General features: G+C 47.0%; 1 protein-coding gene across 18 annotated transcripts in view; it reads left to right on the top strand.

Moving 5' to 3' along the window:
• DYSF (dysferlin) overlaps positions 1–14,018 on the top strand; it is a 233,524-nt gene that overhangs the window by 82,053 nt on the left and 137,453 nt on the right. For all 18 annotated transcript variants that reach the window (XM_036872978.1, XM_036872992.1, XM_036872988.1 and 15 more), the window contains 3 exons: positions 7,037–7,105; positions 7,233–7,276; positions 10,790–10,872. In XM_036872978.1, the coding sequence (XP_036728873.1) occupies positions 7,037–7,105; positions 7,233–7,276; positions 10,790–10,872 (196 nt within the window). The remainder of the gene's footprint in view (positions 1–7,036; positions 7,106–7,232; positions 7,277–10,789; positions 10,873–14,018) is intronic.

The following is a 14,018-nucleotide window of genomic DNA, read 5'->3' as shown; positions in this document are numbered from 1 at the left end:
CTCGCCTCATCTCCACGGCCAACATTAGCTTGTACAGTCTTTGCGAGAATGCGGAACATCTCGCCCCCTCCTGGGCGGACGCAGCTCTGCAGCCCGCTTGGAGCGGCGCCGAATTGAGCGGGTTTCAGCCCCACTGGCTCGCTCGTGGTGGGGGTGGGGGGGCGTGCGGGTGCAAACCGCACAGACCGCACGTCGCCCGTGTGTCCTCTCGTCTGCCCTGCGGTCACGCCTCTAGCTTTTGCCCGGGCCTGTGCACTCCGGGGTCCTTTCTGGCCCTTTCCCGCCCCGCCCCCGCCCCGCACCAAGTGTGTTGCATCGTTCAAGGTTTAGCTTCCGTCACCCACACAGGCCTGATGTGCTAGTTCGGCCCTCGGGGCTCCGCGCGGCCGATTGCACGGCCCTCTTTTAGCCCGTTTTCCGTTGCATTCGGGTGTTTGTTAGCATCTGTTCCTCTGACTTTCGGGGAAACAGCCCGATTTCGTTTACTCTGTAACCTCAGAGCAGAGACTGGTGGAAATACTGGAAATAGGGGAGAATGACATATCCGGAAGGCGCAGCCTCCGCCCCGGCTCCCGGAACCCTGCCGAGGCGCCTCTGAGCTTCGTGCGGACCTCAGGGAGCTGGCAGGGTGGGGTCGCGCCCTCCGGGGCCCCGCCGTCCTGGCCCAGAGGTCCATCGGCCGGCCGCAGCGCCAGGCTCCGGCGAGTTGAGTCGGATGACTTGGGTGTTAACAGGAAAATTGGAAACGGGCGGAGGAGAAGGGCTTTAGGAGGAGAAGGGCTTTGAACCGAGCCGAGTGGAGGGCGGGTGCAGCCGGCTCCGCTTTGCTCCAGAGGCAGAGGCCGGAAGGGGGAGACACACAGGTGTTATAGGACAATTGGGGAGGCGTTTACAAGCTTAACAACAAACGCTAAAAGCCTAGGGTGATGATAGAGGTGGTGTGGGCTCCCATTCACACAGCACTTTGCAGTGTTCTTTTTCACTTAATCTCGTCTTAGATTCATTTTGGAAAGACGTAGGGTCTGCCTGCCCGTCCCACCAACAAAGGGACCCCTGAGGTCAGGGGCGGGATCGCTGAGGCCCAGATGTGATTTCACAGACGGGTGGAAGGCCTTGGATAGCTTGTTTCCTCTGCCTGCTACCTGAAGTCCACACTCTTCCTCCCCTCTCCCCTCCCCCCGTTTTATGTTTCTTTTATTATCAATGCACATATTTATTAAGGAATTTTGAAAAATGCAGAAAAAAGTAACATTATCCATAAGGCATCATACAAAGTTTATGTTTGGGGCCTATCTTTCTAGTTTTTAAAATTTTTATTTTTTTTACTGTGTATCAATATTAGACACTGTTGAAACACTTTATTTTTTTAATATTTAAAAACATAAAGAAAAGTTGAAAGAATGGTTCAGTGAACACTTACCCCCACTGGTATGGCCTCCACTTAGATGAAACAATTATGAACATTTTGCTGCATTTACTTTCTCTCTCTCTCTCTGGATACTCCCCCCACCCCCCCAATCATCTGAAACCTAGTTGCACACTTTGCCCTTAAAGGCTTCAGCATGCACCTCCTGAGAAAAAGAAAATTCTTTGTAACCACAATAACATGATCACACCTAGGAAATTAACAATTATTTCCTACTCTTGTCAGATACTGGCTCATATGAATATTCTCTGATTATCCCCCAAATGTCTTTTAGAGCTGGTTTAATTTTGTTTTGATCTAAGACCCAACTGGAATTTATGCTCTGCATTAGTCTCTTCTGTAACAGTCTTTTACCCACCTCCATCATTCCCATTTTTCTCACCCCACAGCATTGCATTTTTGAAAAGCCCAAGCCATTTGTCCATATCCTGGATTTGTCCCATTGTTTCCTTCTGTTGTTGTTTAATTTCTTCTTCTGGTCCCCTGTATTTCCTATAAACTGGAAGTTAGGTCTCAAGACCAGATTGCATTCAAATGAACTGTTTTGGCAAGAACGCATCATGGGTGATGTTTCGTACGTCGTATTGCATCACAACAGGAAGCAAAATGACAGCTTGTCCCATCATTGGAAATGATTGATTACCTGGTTTAGGTGGTGTCTCCAGATCTCTCCCTTGTCAAAGCACACGCTTGCCTTTGTACTTTGCAGGTTATCTGTGGGCGATATCTCGATGTGTGCTGATGTCCCGTTTCCCAGCAACCTCTTACCTAATGGTCCACGAAGCCATTGACCTCCTTGCCTGAACAAGTCATTCACCTGGGGTGCAAAGCAGCGATTCCCTCATTATCATTCCTTCTCTCTTTATTAGCTGGTGTTTTTTGTAAAGAAGAGCTTCCCCTCCCCTCTTCCCTTTTGAGTGTTAATATGCCCCTAATACTTTTTATTAATTCAGTGTGTTAAAATCAGTTGTTATGGTGCTGGATGTGTGAACCGTCCTGCTGTTGGCCAGTGGGAGCGCCTTTGAGCTGTTCCTCCATCCCAGGCTAAGACAGGGTCTCAGGGGAAATGTCTGTGGGAGAGGTAACATGAATTTTAAGCTCATTCACACTGGGGTGTAAATGCTCACTGTGGGTCTTACCGAAGTGCAGTTTTTGTTTGGGCTTGGGCTCAGAGTCTGATGCCCTTAGGAGGGACCGTGACGGGATGAATGAAGGCAGGAAGGAAGCAGGAAGGTTGGCTGGACAGTCCTGCTGAACACTTACTCCAAGGACCGGGATCAATTTTCCCAGCTTGACAGATGGGAAAGTCACGTCTCAAGATTGTTTTTCTTCCACATTCCCAACATGGTAGGGTGCTGTGATGATGGCTAGAACCAAGACCGACCTGCCTTCAGATTCAGTGGCTTTCCTTGGAGCTGAGTCGCAGAGCTCTGGGGCTCCTAGCTGCTACTGGGTCCCTGCCAGCACCTTGATCTCTCTAGGTCTTCTCCTGTTCTGAGATGCCCTTGGCTGGCCCTGGGGATTTTTCTAGGAAGGTGCAGATGTCTGGGGAAGGTGATAGAGGCAGGGGACCTGGCCCAGGCAAGGGAATATATAAAGCTGATTGGTGGCTGGGCTCCTGAATGAAGCTGCACCCTCCATTTTCCCTCTAGAAGGAAGGGGCTTATGAAGGAGGCAGTTGAGACCCTCCATCTTCTGGTGGTCCCCGGGTCTCTGTGTCCCCTGCTCTCTGCCCCAGCCACCTCATCATGGCTTCCCCCAACTCTGTCTGCTACCTTTATCACCTGTGTCATCCTGCCTGTCCTCTCTGTGTCTCTGGTGTGTCACTTTTTCTCATTCATCCTTTTCTGAAATGAAAAGCCCTGGGGATTTGTCCTCTGTGTGCCTACTCACCCAAGCCTGGCCCTCTTTGCATTTCCTCTAATGGACGCTTGGTGGCACTGTTATCTAAGATGTGAACCATACCTGATTTGGCCAAGCTACCGAGATAGACGGTTGTGTGTGTGCGCACTCACACACACATATCACACTTCTTCATGGTATGGGGCAAGGACAGGGGAGGTACTTGGAGGGCAGAGTGGGAGACTAAAGCAACTTTTTTATTTTCCAAGAGTAAAACCTATTAATCATAAAAAGATGAAAAAATCAGAGAAAAGCAAGGAAAATGAAAAAAATTAAGCACATTTCTGCACACCACCTTGGAGATGCCCACTGTTAACATTTGTTTATATCTCCTGCTAGTATGTTTTCCTCCCTGTAGCTCTCACTCCTTCTCTCTGTTGCACCCGCTCCCCCCCAACAACCCTGGCCCTGCCCCACTGGAAAAAAAAAATTGGATTCAGAATACAGTTGAACTTCATTATTCACAGATTCTGTATTTGCAAATTTGCCTGCTCGCTGAAATTTATTTGTAACCCAAAATTAATCCCTGTGGTGCTTTGGTGATCATTTGCAAAGCTGTGAACAATTTGAGTCAGCTGAGGTGCATGTTGCCAGCTGAGCTGAAACAATGTGATTCCCTTCTTGTTTCAGCTCTCATGGTGTAAATGTGTCCTTTTCCTGGTCTATTTAGTGTCATTCTTTTTGCATTTTTTGGGCTTTTTGCTGGTGATTTCAGTGTTTACAATGGCTTTCGAGTGTAGCGCTGAAATGCTGTCTAGTATTTCTCTGTGTAAGAAGGCTGTGACGTGCCTTATGGAGAAACTATCTATTAGGTAAGCTTCATTCAGGCATGAGTTCGAGTGCTGTTGGCTGTGAGTTCAATGTTAATGAATCCACAATATATAATAAAAAAACGGTGTTTTGAAACAGAAACACACATAAAACAAGGTTATTGGGGAGTTGACAAAAAAATGTTGTGACAGAGGCTTGCAGGAACCTAACCCTGTATTTCTCTTAGGAGCAATGCTTCAGTGTTCATCAGCTCATGTCCTTGGTGACTTACAATGTCTAGTTAGAATGTGTAACTACCGCCAGTAATGAGAATCCACTATATCTGTGTGGTTTGGTAAAGTGCTTTTATCACCTAACATTTCCTTAGGTTATTAAATAGTCTTTGAAGTCAATTTTTTGATGGCTTTGATGGCTGCATAATATTCCATGAGACGATATAACATAAATTTTAATCTATTTTTGGATTTTTTTTTTTTGCAATTTTCCTCTTTTATGAACAACTCTGTGACAAACATCAGTGTACAGGACTCTGTCTACACTCTGATTGGTTTTCCATGGGAAAGTTTCTAGAACTGGGTCAGAGGGCATGCTTATTTTTAAGTATTTGATACAGGTGGCCAAAATAGCCCTCCAGAAAGGGTGTAATAAATACACTCCATCAGGAAGGGAAAGAGGGTTAAAAAATAAAAAGGCTCAGAGAGGAGGAGGAGGAGGGGGAGAGAGAAGGGGGGGAGGAGGAGGAGAGGAAGCTTGGTGCTGCCTTGGCTGAGTGCGGGGAGTGCAGCAGGGTGTGGGAAGGCAGCTGGGGACTTCTAGGGCCAGAGGCAGTGCTGGCCTAGGCGGGGGGAAGCTGCTGTGTTCAGGCTGCCAAACCCACGTCTTGGTGGCTCTCTCACGGGGAGCCTCCAAGGGCAGCCCGGAGGAAGCGATTGCTGAGGAGGCCTTCGACTACCTGTGGCAGGGCTGGGGGAGGGTGGGGACAACCTGTGCCGCCTTGCCCAGGGAGCTGAGGAGTGATGTTGCCAGGGTCTCTCAGCTGTGTCTGATTAAAGAGTCTTCCCTCCCTTCCTTCCTTCCTATTTTAAACTTTTGTTCATCTAAGTTTTGAATTAGGTAATACATTCATTATGCACACCATACACATTTATGCATCCATCATTTTGCATCATTCTGGCTTAATTATGCATATGCTGCACACATCTGACCACAAATTCTTACCTTTTACCCCTTTAACACAAACGGTTGCACATGATACTCACTGTTCTGCATCTTGCTTTTTTCACTTAATAATATAACTTGGAAGTTGTTTCATATCACAGAGCTCTTTCATTCTTCTAGGGCTACATAGTGCTCCATTCTGTGGATGGATCACACTTTATCTAATCTGTCCTCTGTTGGTGGACACGTGGGTTGTTCCACATCCTCCCTAGTTGGAGCCATGCTGCAGTGAATAACCTCGTACACGTGTTACTCTGCACAGGTGCCAAGTCTTTCTGTAGGATACTGTCTAGAGGTAGAACTGGTAGGTCAGAGGGCATTTGCATTTGTAATTTTGAAAGATAGTGGCCAATTGCCCTTTGGAGGGGTTGGGCTGTTCTCTTTTCCCACCAGCAAAATCCTGGCGTGCAGTTTCCCCATTGCCTTGCCAAGAAGAGGGCTGTCAGGATTTAGAGATTTTTGTGAATCTGATAGATGAGACATGGTATCTCATTCATTTTGTTTTTGTTTCTTCTGTTATGAGGGAGATTAAGCATCTTTCTGTGTGCTTTACAGCCCTTCGTGTACCCATTCCTGAGAACTGTGTGTCCCACTTTGCCTTTTGTTCCATCTGATTGTCGGATCTCTTCTTTCCTTACTCCTTTCTTTGCTCACACAAGGGCCAAATCCCGGCACCCATCCCTGCCCCCAGACTTTGCCTGGGCTCTTCTCACAGGGAGGAGGGGATGGTGGGCACAGGGGCTGGTACCGGGTGGATCAGGGATGGAGACCAAGTCCTGGCCCCTAGGGAGGCCACACCCTCATTTGATGGAGGGCCCAAAGCGCCCAGTCTGGTCAGGTGCTCATTAGATGAGAAAATGCATGTAAATGCTTCGCACAGTCAGGACCCACAGTAAATGCTCTGAGGAAGGCTGCTCACTGTTTCCGTGTGTAGGACACACACACCTTCCAGGATCTGTATGTCTGAAGCAGAGCCTTCACCTGCTGCCCTGTGTGGGTACAGGATGCCCTGGGCTGGCTAAGGGACCCGGTGCCTCCCTGGGGACTCCCAGGGCAGAGTAGAACACACGAGCCGCTGGTTTGGATCTGGTTTCCACCTCTGCTAGGTTTCTTGTTTGTGGAAAGCCCAGTCTTATGAGCAGGGCTGACTGGAGGCAGACTGTGGCTTATGAGGTTTGTGTGTTCACTGAATTTTCCTCTCTCAGATGCAGGTGCATGGCCCCCTGCCCTGGCCCTCCCGCTCCCCTTTCCTCTCCCCCTCCCTCCATCTCTAATCTCCTGGGTTCACAGTCTTCCAAAGGGGCAGGTGATCTGGGCTGATGGGCAAAGGGGATTGCCTCAGACTCTAGGACTCCTGGGAAAGCTGGTCTGGACTCAGGGCCCCATATTTAGGGTCATGGCCATAATGGGAGGTGAGGGAGGAGAATTTCCAGCCAGAGGTATGAGATAAGGAAGAAGAGTTGTAACAGTCAAACAATCTATCCCTCTTAACTCCCTCCACCCCATGCCCCATTGGGTCTGACCTACCATTGAGCTTTGTCTCTAGAAAGATTCCCTGTGTCTGAGCCCACTGCACCAGGCTCCATGGCCCCCAGGGCCTTCTGCCCAGCCCAAAGGGTGGCCAGCATGGCAGAGAATGGCTGCTGGCTGGTGTGGTGGTCTCCGAGGGAGCCCAGAGTCCCCTCAAAGCTCCATCCACCTGTGCTCTGTGTCTTCTAGCTCTGCAGCAAGATCCTGGAGAAGACGGCCAACCCTCAGTGGAACCAGAACATCACAGTGCCTGCCATGGTGAGCCTCACCCCCATAAGCCCACCCCAGGAGGCCTGGACTCCCAACCTACCCAGTTCCCGCCCGCATCCCGGACTTCTGCTTCTTCAGAAGGACCCCACCCAACCCGTCTCTCTTCCCTCCTTAGTTTCCCTCCATGTGTGAGAAAATGAGGATTCGTGTCATAGACTGGTGAGTTCTGCGTCCCAGGATCTTTAGAGGTGGCTGTTGTCAGGGGTCACTTGGTCCTTCGGTTTCCTTTTGTTCAGTCTGCATGAAGTGGGAGAGTCTGTTTCAGGTGAGGTAGTCTCCTCTGGGGGAGGCCAGAGAAGGAGAGGGTGTGAGCTGTTGGGAAGCTTACAGCCCTGCTCCAGGGCAGCCAGGCGGGGCTGGAACAGCTCCAGGAACCAGAGATCCCTGAGGCCAGGAGGGGCCAGGAAGGCTTCCTGGAGGAGGTGGGGTTTTGGGAAGTTCAGGATGAAGGCATTCTAATGAAGAGAGGGTCATAAGCAGAGGCATGAAAGCTGGAAAGAGCAGAGCTTCCAGGAGGGTGGGCTGTGATGCTCCAGGTGTTGGTAGGATGAAACGGGTCTCCAGGCTGGGGAGGTGGGTCCGGTTACCCAAGCAGGGGATGCCACTGCCGGCTTGTAGCAGGGGAGGGCAAGAGCCACACGGTCATCTTAGAAAATGAGTATCTAACCCTTGCTGAGCGTCTATGTGCTCCAGGCCCTCCTCCCAGTGAGCACTTTACATGCGTGTCTCACCTGACGCTCATCTCGACTCCAGGCACAGCCCGACCTCACCTGACGCTCACCTTGACTCCAGGCACGGCCCGGCCTTGCAGATGAGGGAGTAGGTTTGAATAGACTGAGTACCCTGCACGAGGGGACAGCTGGGAAGCAGCCGAGGCCAGGCTCGAACAAGCCTGTGCTCCCTCCGCCCGTGTGCTTAACCACCGGGCCGCGCCGACCCCTGCGCGTTGAGCCTTCTCTCACGCCCGAGGGCTGTTAGGAGTCCCCACGCGCGATCTCCAGGACCTTCCCTACATCAGGCTTTCCCAAAAGAGAGAGTTGTCCTTTCTCTGCCCCCAAAAAGCCTTGGCTGTGCGGTTCCCAGCGTGTTGTCCTTTGGTCTCAGGCCCATGGCACCCCCAGCCAGGAGGATAATGAGAGACTAGGGAAAACCCCCAGGCCACAGAGCCATTAAAGTGTGCGCCAGGTCCCCAGCCCGAGAGAAGACAGCTTGGGAGAATTAGAGGAGAGGAAGGGAGTGCGAGGGGGGCGAGGAGGGAGAGGCCTCTGGGGCCCTCTGTGGGAGGTGGTTTGGGGGCAATGTGCTCTACGTCCACAGGGCCATCCTTCACCTCGCTGTGTGTGCACATGTGCGCGCGCTGGGTGCGTGCCTGTGCGTGGCAGTGTAAGTGGATGCACGCGGGCGTGCGTGCACAAGGGCGCCGCGTCCCCTGTGCTGGGGGCGGCCTCGCCCGAGTCCTTGTGAGCCGCGTGAGGCATCTGTACAATCCAAACACATTACCGAATCTGGTGGTTGCCTCTCTGGTTTAGGCTGAAGTGGCATTTTTATTGTGAGTCTATTTTCAGACTTGCTGTATTTTCCAAAAGCAACCCCAAGCCCCAAAACCCAACTCTTGGCCAGAAAGCATTCTGTTGCTGCAAGTTCCTATCCAGAAAAGTGCTTTCTTCCCAGAAAACTCAGATAAACTTGTGTTATTACCTGAATCCTAGAAATACGATATGGTCCATATGGCCTTTTCTCTGTAACTTAATCTTCCATTCAGTTCTCAAAGAATTTCTTTCATTAAAAGACAAAACCCCCCAAACTACCCCCTCCCCCCCCAAAAAAAACCTGACACAAAATCTCTCTCCTCCCATTCTCTTTCCCTTCTCACCAGATTCCGGTAAGACCAGAGGTGAGAAATCCTATTCCTCTCCAAGGGCTGGTCTTTTCTAGGGGTTGGCCATGAAGGCAGTTTAAAAGTGTCATCAACTGTCCATTATCTGGTATTGATAATCTTACTGTAAAATGTTTAAGGGAATTTTTACTTTCCAGTTCATATTAATGTCATTCACCAGGAAAAGGGATACAGATCTGTGCTGACAATTCACTCTTCCTAATGTAACCCCTGCCCTGAGAGAAAACTTTAAAGCTTAATCACCTCCCTGGGAAATACAGAGAGGAAGGAAGGGAGCAGCAGAGATCTGGTATCTCATGGCTTTAAGATTTAAAGGAAAAATGAAATTGCCATGCCCAGGCGGGTCTTTCACAATGCGGCGCGTGGGTGTCATCTCCTGAAGCCTCCTGTGGCCAAATGATGCACAGCAGGGAGAGAGGGCCTACTGGGCCCCAAGAGGAGGGAAGATGCACGTGGAGAACCTTCTAGAAGGAGATAGATCCTGCCCCATCCAGCGTTTCTCAGTCTCAGCACTATGACATCTTTGGACCGGAAAAGTCTTTGCAGTGGGTGACTGTCCTGTGCATTGTAGGATGTTTGGCTACAAACATGGCCTCTCTACACCACTCCCCTCCATACCAAAAATGTTTCCAGACGTTGCCAAATGTCCTGGCGTCAAAATCACTGGATTGAGAACTCTAGGTCTAGCCTGGCAAGGAAGCAGCTGGTTGCTGCAAGCATAGCTCTGGTTTCCGTGTCTGGCATATTCTGCTCAAATCCCAGCTTTGCCATCCTGCCTACCTCAGCTTCTTCATCTGAAATTGGGGCTAATTGCAGAACCTGCCTCATAGGGCCAACATGAGGATTAAATGAGCCAAGTCACGTGACGGTGTTAGCACAGTGCTTGGCTCTCAGGAGGCGTCCAATAAATGCTGGCTATTACTGTATATGATTGTTAGGGGGGCAGGTGTGGGGCACAGAGGAAGGGTCCGCACAAGACAGTCAGTCCTCAAGCTTCTCCCCATGGTCCCCTGTGCTGGCTGGGGAGGGGAGAGGCCTTCTTCTGGGAGGCAGGACAGGCCTCGTATTGTAGACAGAAACCGCGTGGGCCACGGCGCGAGCACCGGGAGTCTGGACACCAGGGTTTCAGTTCTGGCTCTGCCCCTCCCTCCCAGGCTGACCGCGGGCAAGGACCTTCTGGCTCCGAGCCTCAGTTTCTTCATCCATGCAAAAGAGATGTTAGTAAGAGTACCTGTTCCTCAAGGCTGCTGTGGGGATCCTTGGAGATAAGGGGGTTTAAAAGTGCTTTGTCACATTCAGAATCAGATACAAAAAAGAGCTATGCATTAGCTACCATAAGCTAATTAAGACTGTGGCCTTGGAGATAGTTTCTTCCTGGTCATCTGGTTTTCTCCTTGGTCCGGGTATGTCTTGGCTCCTAGAGCCTTGCTCTCCCTGGGCCTGGGGGTCTGGCTCCCTGAGCGGCCTCCTGCTCCCCTGCCCTGCCTCCTGCCTCAGGTCTCCTCCCTTTCAACCTGCAGCTGTGCCCGCAGACCTCCAGCCTGGCCGATGGGATGCTGATGGCGGGGGAGATGGACTGGGTCCCCCCTAGAGGAGTCTTGAGTAACACTTTCTTTCCAGTCTCTTCTTGCCTAGGATTACTAGGCCTCCATAACATACCCCGTGTGAAGACTGGGACCCCTAATGATGTATAACTGAGGTCGTTTCCTTCCTGGGTGGGCTGTGGCCTGCGATCCCCCTCCCCTGTTCACGCCCTTTCTGCCCCTTTGCTCTAGGGACCGCCTCACCCACAACGACATTGTGGCCACCACCTACCTGAGTATGTCAAAAATCTCTGCCTCTGGAGGAGAAATAGAAGGTACGTTCCCCCTTTGTGCTTCCCCCTGGCCCCCCATGCTCTCCCTCGTTCCACCCCTACTGTCTTGAGAGTTTGTAGAAGAGGGAAGATTATAAGGTCTTTGCTGCCCATTTCCCAGGGAGAAGGGCTCTGGCCAGTGAGAGAGATGGGTTTGCATTTAGGACGGGCCCACTTCGGATGGTGGGATATACCACCGAATGGCATAGGGAGGATTCATTCCTGCAGATGATATTGGTGGCTGTGGCCACACCATCCACTGGGTTCTAGGTTGGTTGACTGTGTTCTAGCAGCTTCTGTTTTGAAATAGCTTTCATTGGCCTGTGAAAAAGTAGTTCATGATCATTTTGTACAATTTAAAAGAGACAGTCTGAAAGAACAATATAAAATTTACTCACAAAATTATCCATAAGCCTACCCTCCCATATAAGAGGTAAATATTAATATTCCGGGACCTGTTTGTCGGTATGTATGTACATGAAAAACATTGCTTTGAAACAATTTTCAATTGTTTTGAAAATTGCTTTTTGTCACTTGGCAATACAACATAGATGTTTACTCATGTTATTAAATATTCTTCTACAATATAATTTTAAATGAATACACACATTCCATTGTGTGAATGCACCATAGTCCACATTAGCTAAATGTTGAATAGTTAGGTGTTTTCTAATTTTTCCATGTTATAAACAGCTAACTTGATATTGAATATTTTTGTAGCTGAATCTTTATGTAATTTGTGATTTTTCTTTTGCATAAATACCTACAAGTGGAATTGCTGTGTTGAAAGATTTGAACATTTTAGGGACTTCCCTGGTGGTCCAGTGGCTAAGACTCCGTGCTCCCAATGCAGGGGGCCCAAGGTTCGATCCCTGGTCAGGGAACTAGATCCCACATGCCACAACTAAGCTCTGGCCCAGCCAAATAGATAAGTAAAAAAATAAATAAATATTTTAAAAAGATTTGAACGTTTTGAATCTTTTGGTATATATCAAAATTGCCCTACAAAAAGACTGGACTAATTTACATTCTAATCACTCAAGCTTATTTTGCTGTACCCTCATCAACAAAATGCAAAATAATGGTATTTAAAAAGAACTTTGTCAATTTGTTTGGTGAATTTCATTGTTGCCTTAATTTTATTTCATTGATATCTGGTAAAGTTGACCACTGTAAATTTTAAAATATTTTAATAATTATCTTACACTTACAAATTATATATATTTATATACTTTTAAATTTATTCTGTTGTAAATTGCCTATTCATGCTTTTGTTTATATTTCTGATGGTGTGCTTGTCTTTTTCTCATTTTTTTTTAAGAGTTGTGTATGTATGTGGAGGTTAATTTTCTCCCATCATATATGTTGTAAATAATTTTTGTCAATCTTATTTTATCATTTAATAGTTTTTAACATGTGGAAATGAAAAAATTTTACATAGCCAAATATATTAATCTTTTCCTTAGTGAACTAGGAAAGGGTTTAACATTACTTTTTTCAAAATTGTTCTTTGGTGATACCAATGCTATATATTGAATAATCTTTTCCCTGCGTTTTGAATTGCCACTTTTATCCCATACTAAATTCCTAAATGTGTTCTTGGGCCTATTTCTTGATTTTCTATTATCTTTAATTGGTATGTCTGCTTATTACTTCTTAGGTTTTGGTATCTGGGCTATGCTGGCTCTGTAAAATTAATTGGAAAGATTTAAAGTCTTTTCTAACATCTGGAACAGTTTATATATCATAAGAATATAGTCTTTTGAGGGTTTGAAAGAATTCACCCATAAAACCATATGGGCTGGGTGCCCTTTTTGAGTGGGTGTTGCACTCGCTCTTTAAAACCTTTTCAGTTTCTCCTGTGATCATTGGTATTTTTAGTTTGTTACTTTTACTATAGTTAATTTTGATAATCTACATTTTCCTAGAAAAACATTCATTACACTGAGGTCTTCTAATTTTTTTACTTATAGTGTTGTGTGGAGTAATCTTTTATAATTTAAACAATTCTCTCTGCTTTCTTATTTCTAATGAAATATGTTTGAATTTTCTTTCTTCTTGACTAGGCTTGTTAGAAGTTTTTTTTTTCTCCCTACTTTATTGGACTTTTCAAAGAATCTGCTTTTGGATTTAGATATTAATTCTAATATTTTCTAATTTTTTTATTCTCTCATCTTTTTACTCGTTAACTCTCTTTAGACTTATTTCGTTGTTTGCTTTTTAACTTTCTAATTAACTTCTTGTGTTTATTTTCAATATTTCTTATTTAAATAATGGAAGTATGGTTTCTGCTCCATATGTCATGCTTTTGGCCTTCAGCAAACCCCAAGGTTATATTGCTCTCTATTTTTTACATTTAAATATTTAATCTATTTTGAATTTATTTTGGTGTGTTTTCTGAGACTGATTTGATTCCTTTGTAGGTAGTCTTTTTTTTTTTCTGACTAGATGCTGTTTGTAGGAATGTCTCTTTTTCCTTGCAGTTTAAAAAATTCCTTTGATCTGCCTAGGTGCAGGACTCTTTTCCTTGAATTTTGTCTGAGACATAGTGAATCCTTAAATCTGAGTTGAGGGATGATTTCATTTACTCTTACATTGTTTACCTGAGCAGCTGAAGGCAGGGTGCGGGAGGGGTAAGAGGGGAGCTCTGGAACCAGGCAGCTTGAGAGAGTTGCTCCAGTCTCCTCCCACCAGTCCCAGCCTTGTAAGGTTCTTGTAAGGATCCAGTGAGATTATAAATGTTACATTCTGGTACATAATAAACCCCAAAGTAATGTCTGTTGTTTAGTATTGCTACTACTGGCTTTCTGCATCCCTAATCTGATTTTTCTTCCCACTGTACCAATTCTGCTTTTTACTGCTTCCCATGTGGTTTAAAATTGACTATTGCATTTTTAGTTTCTTGTCATGCCTTCTTTTCCCTCTGTCTTTCTTTTTATATTTTCCTTTTCCTCTTTGTCCTCTCCCTCAAGTTTTGTTTTGTTCCACAAAAACTATGTCTTCTTGCACTCTACCCAGGATTCCAAATCGTTTCCTGAGAATTTCAGGTGAACACTCTCTTGAATCTTACAGATGCTATTTCCTCCCTGTTTCCCTATACTGGTTGGCCCTCTGTTTTCCCCCTCCCCCTTTATTTACTCTCACAAGAT

This window comes from Balaenoptera musculus, chromosome 13, assembly GCF_009873245.2.
Source record: "Balaenoptera musculus isolate JJ_BM4_2016_0621 chromosome 13, mBalMus1.pri.v3, whole genome shotgun sequence".
NCBI lineage: Eukaryota > Metazoa > Chordata > Mammalia > Artiodactyla > Balaenopteridae > Balaenoptera > Balaenoptera musculus.
This window is presented reverse-complemented; position numbering and strand designations above follow the sequence as displayed.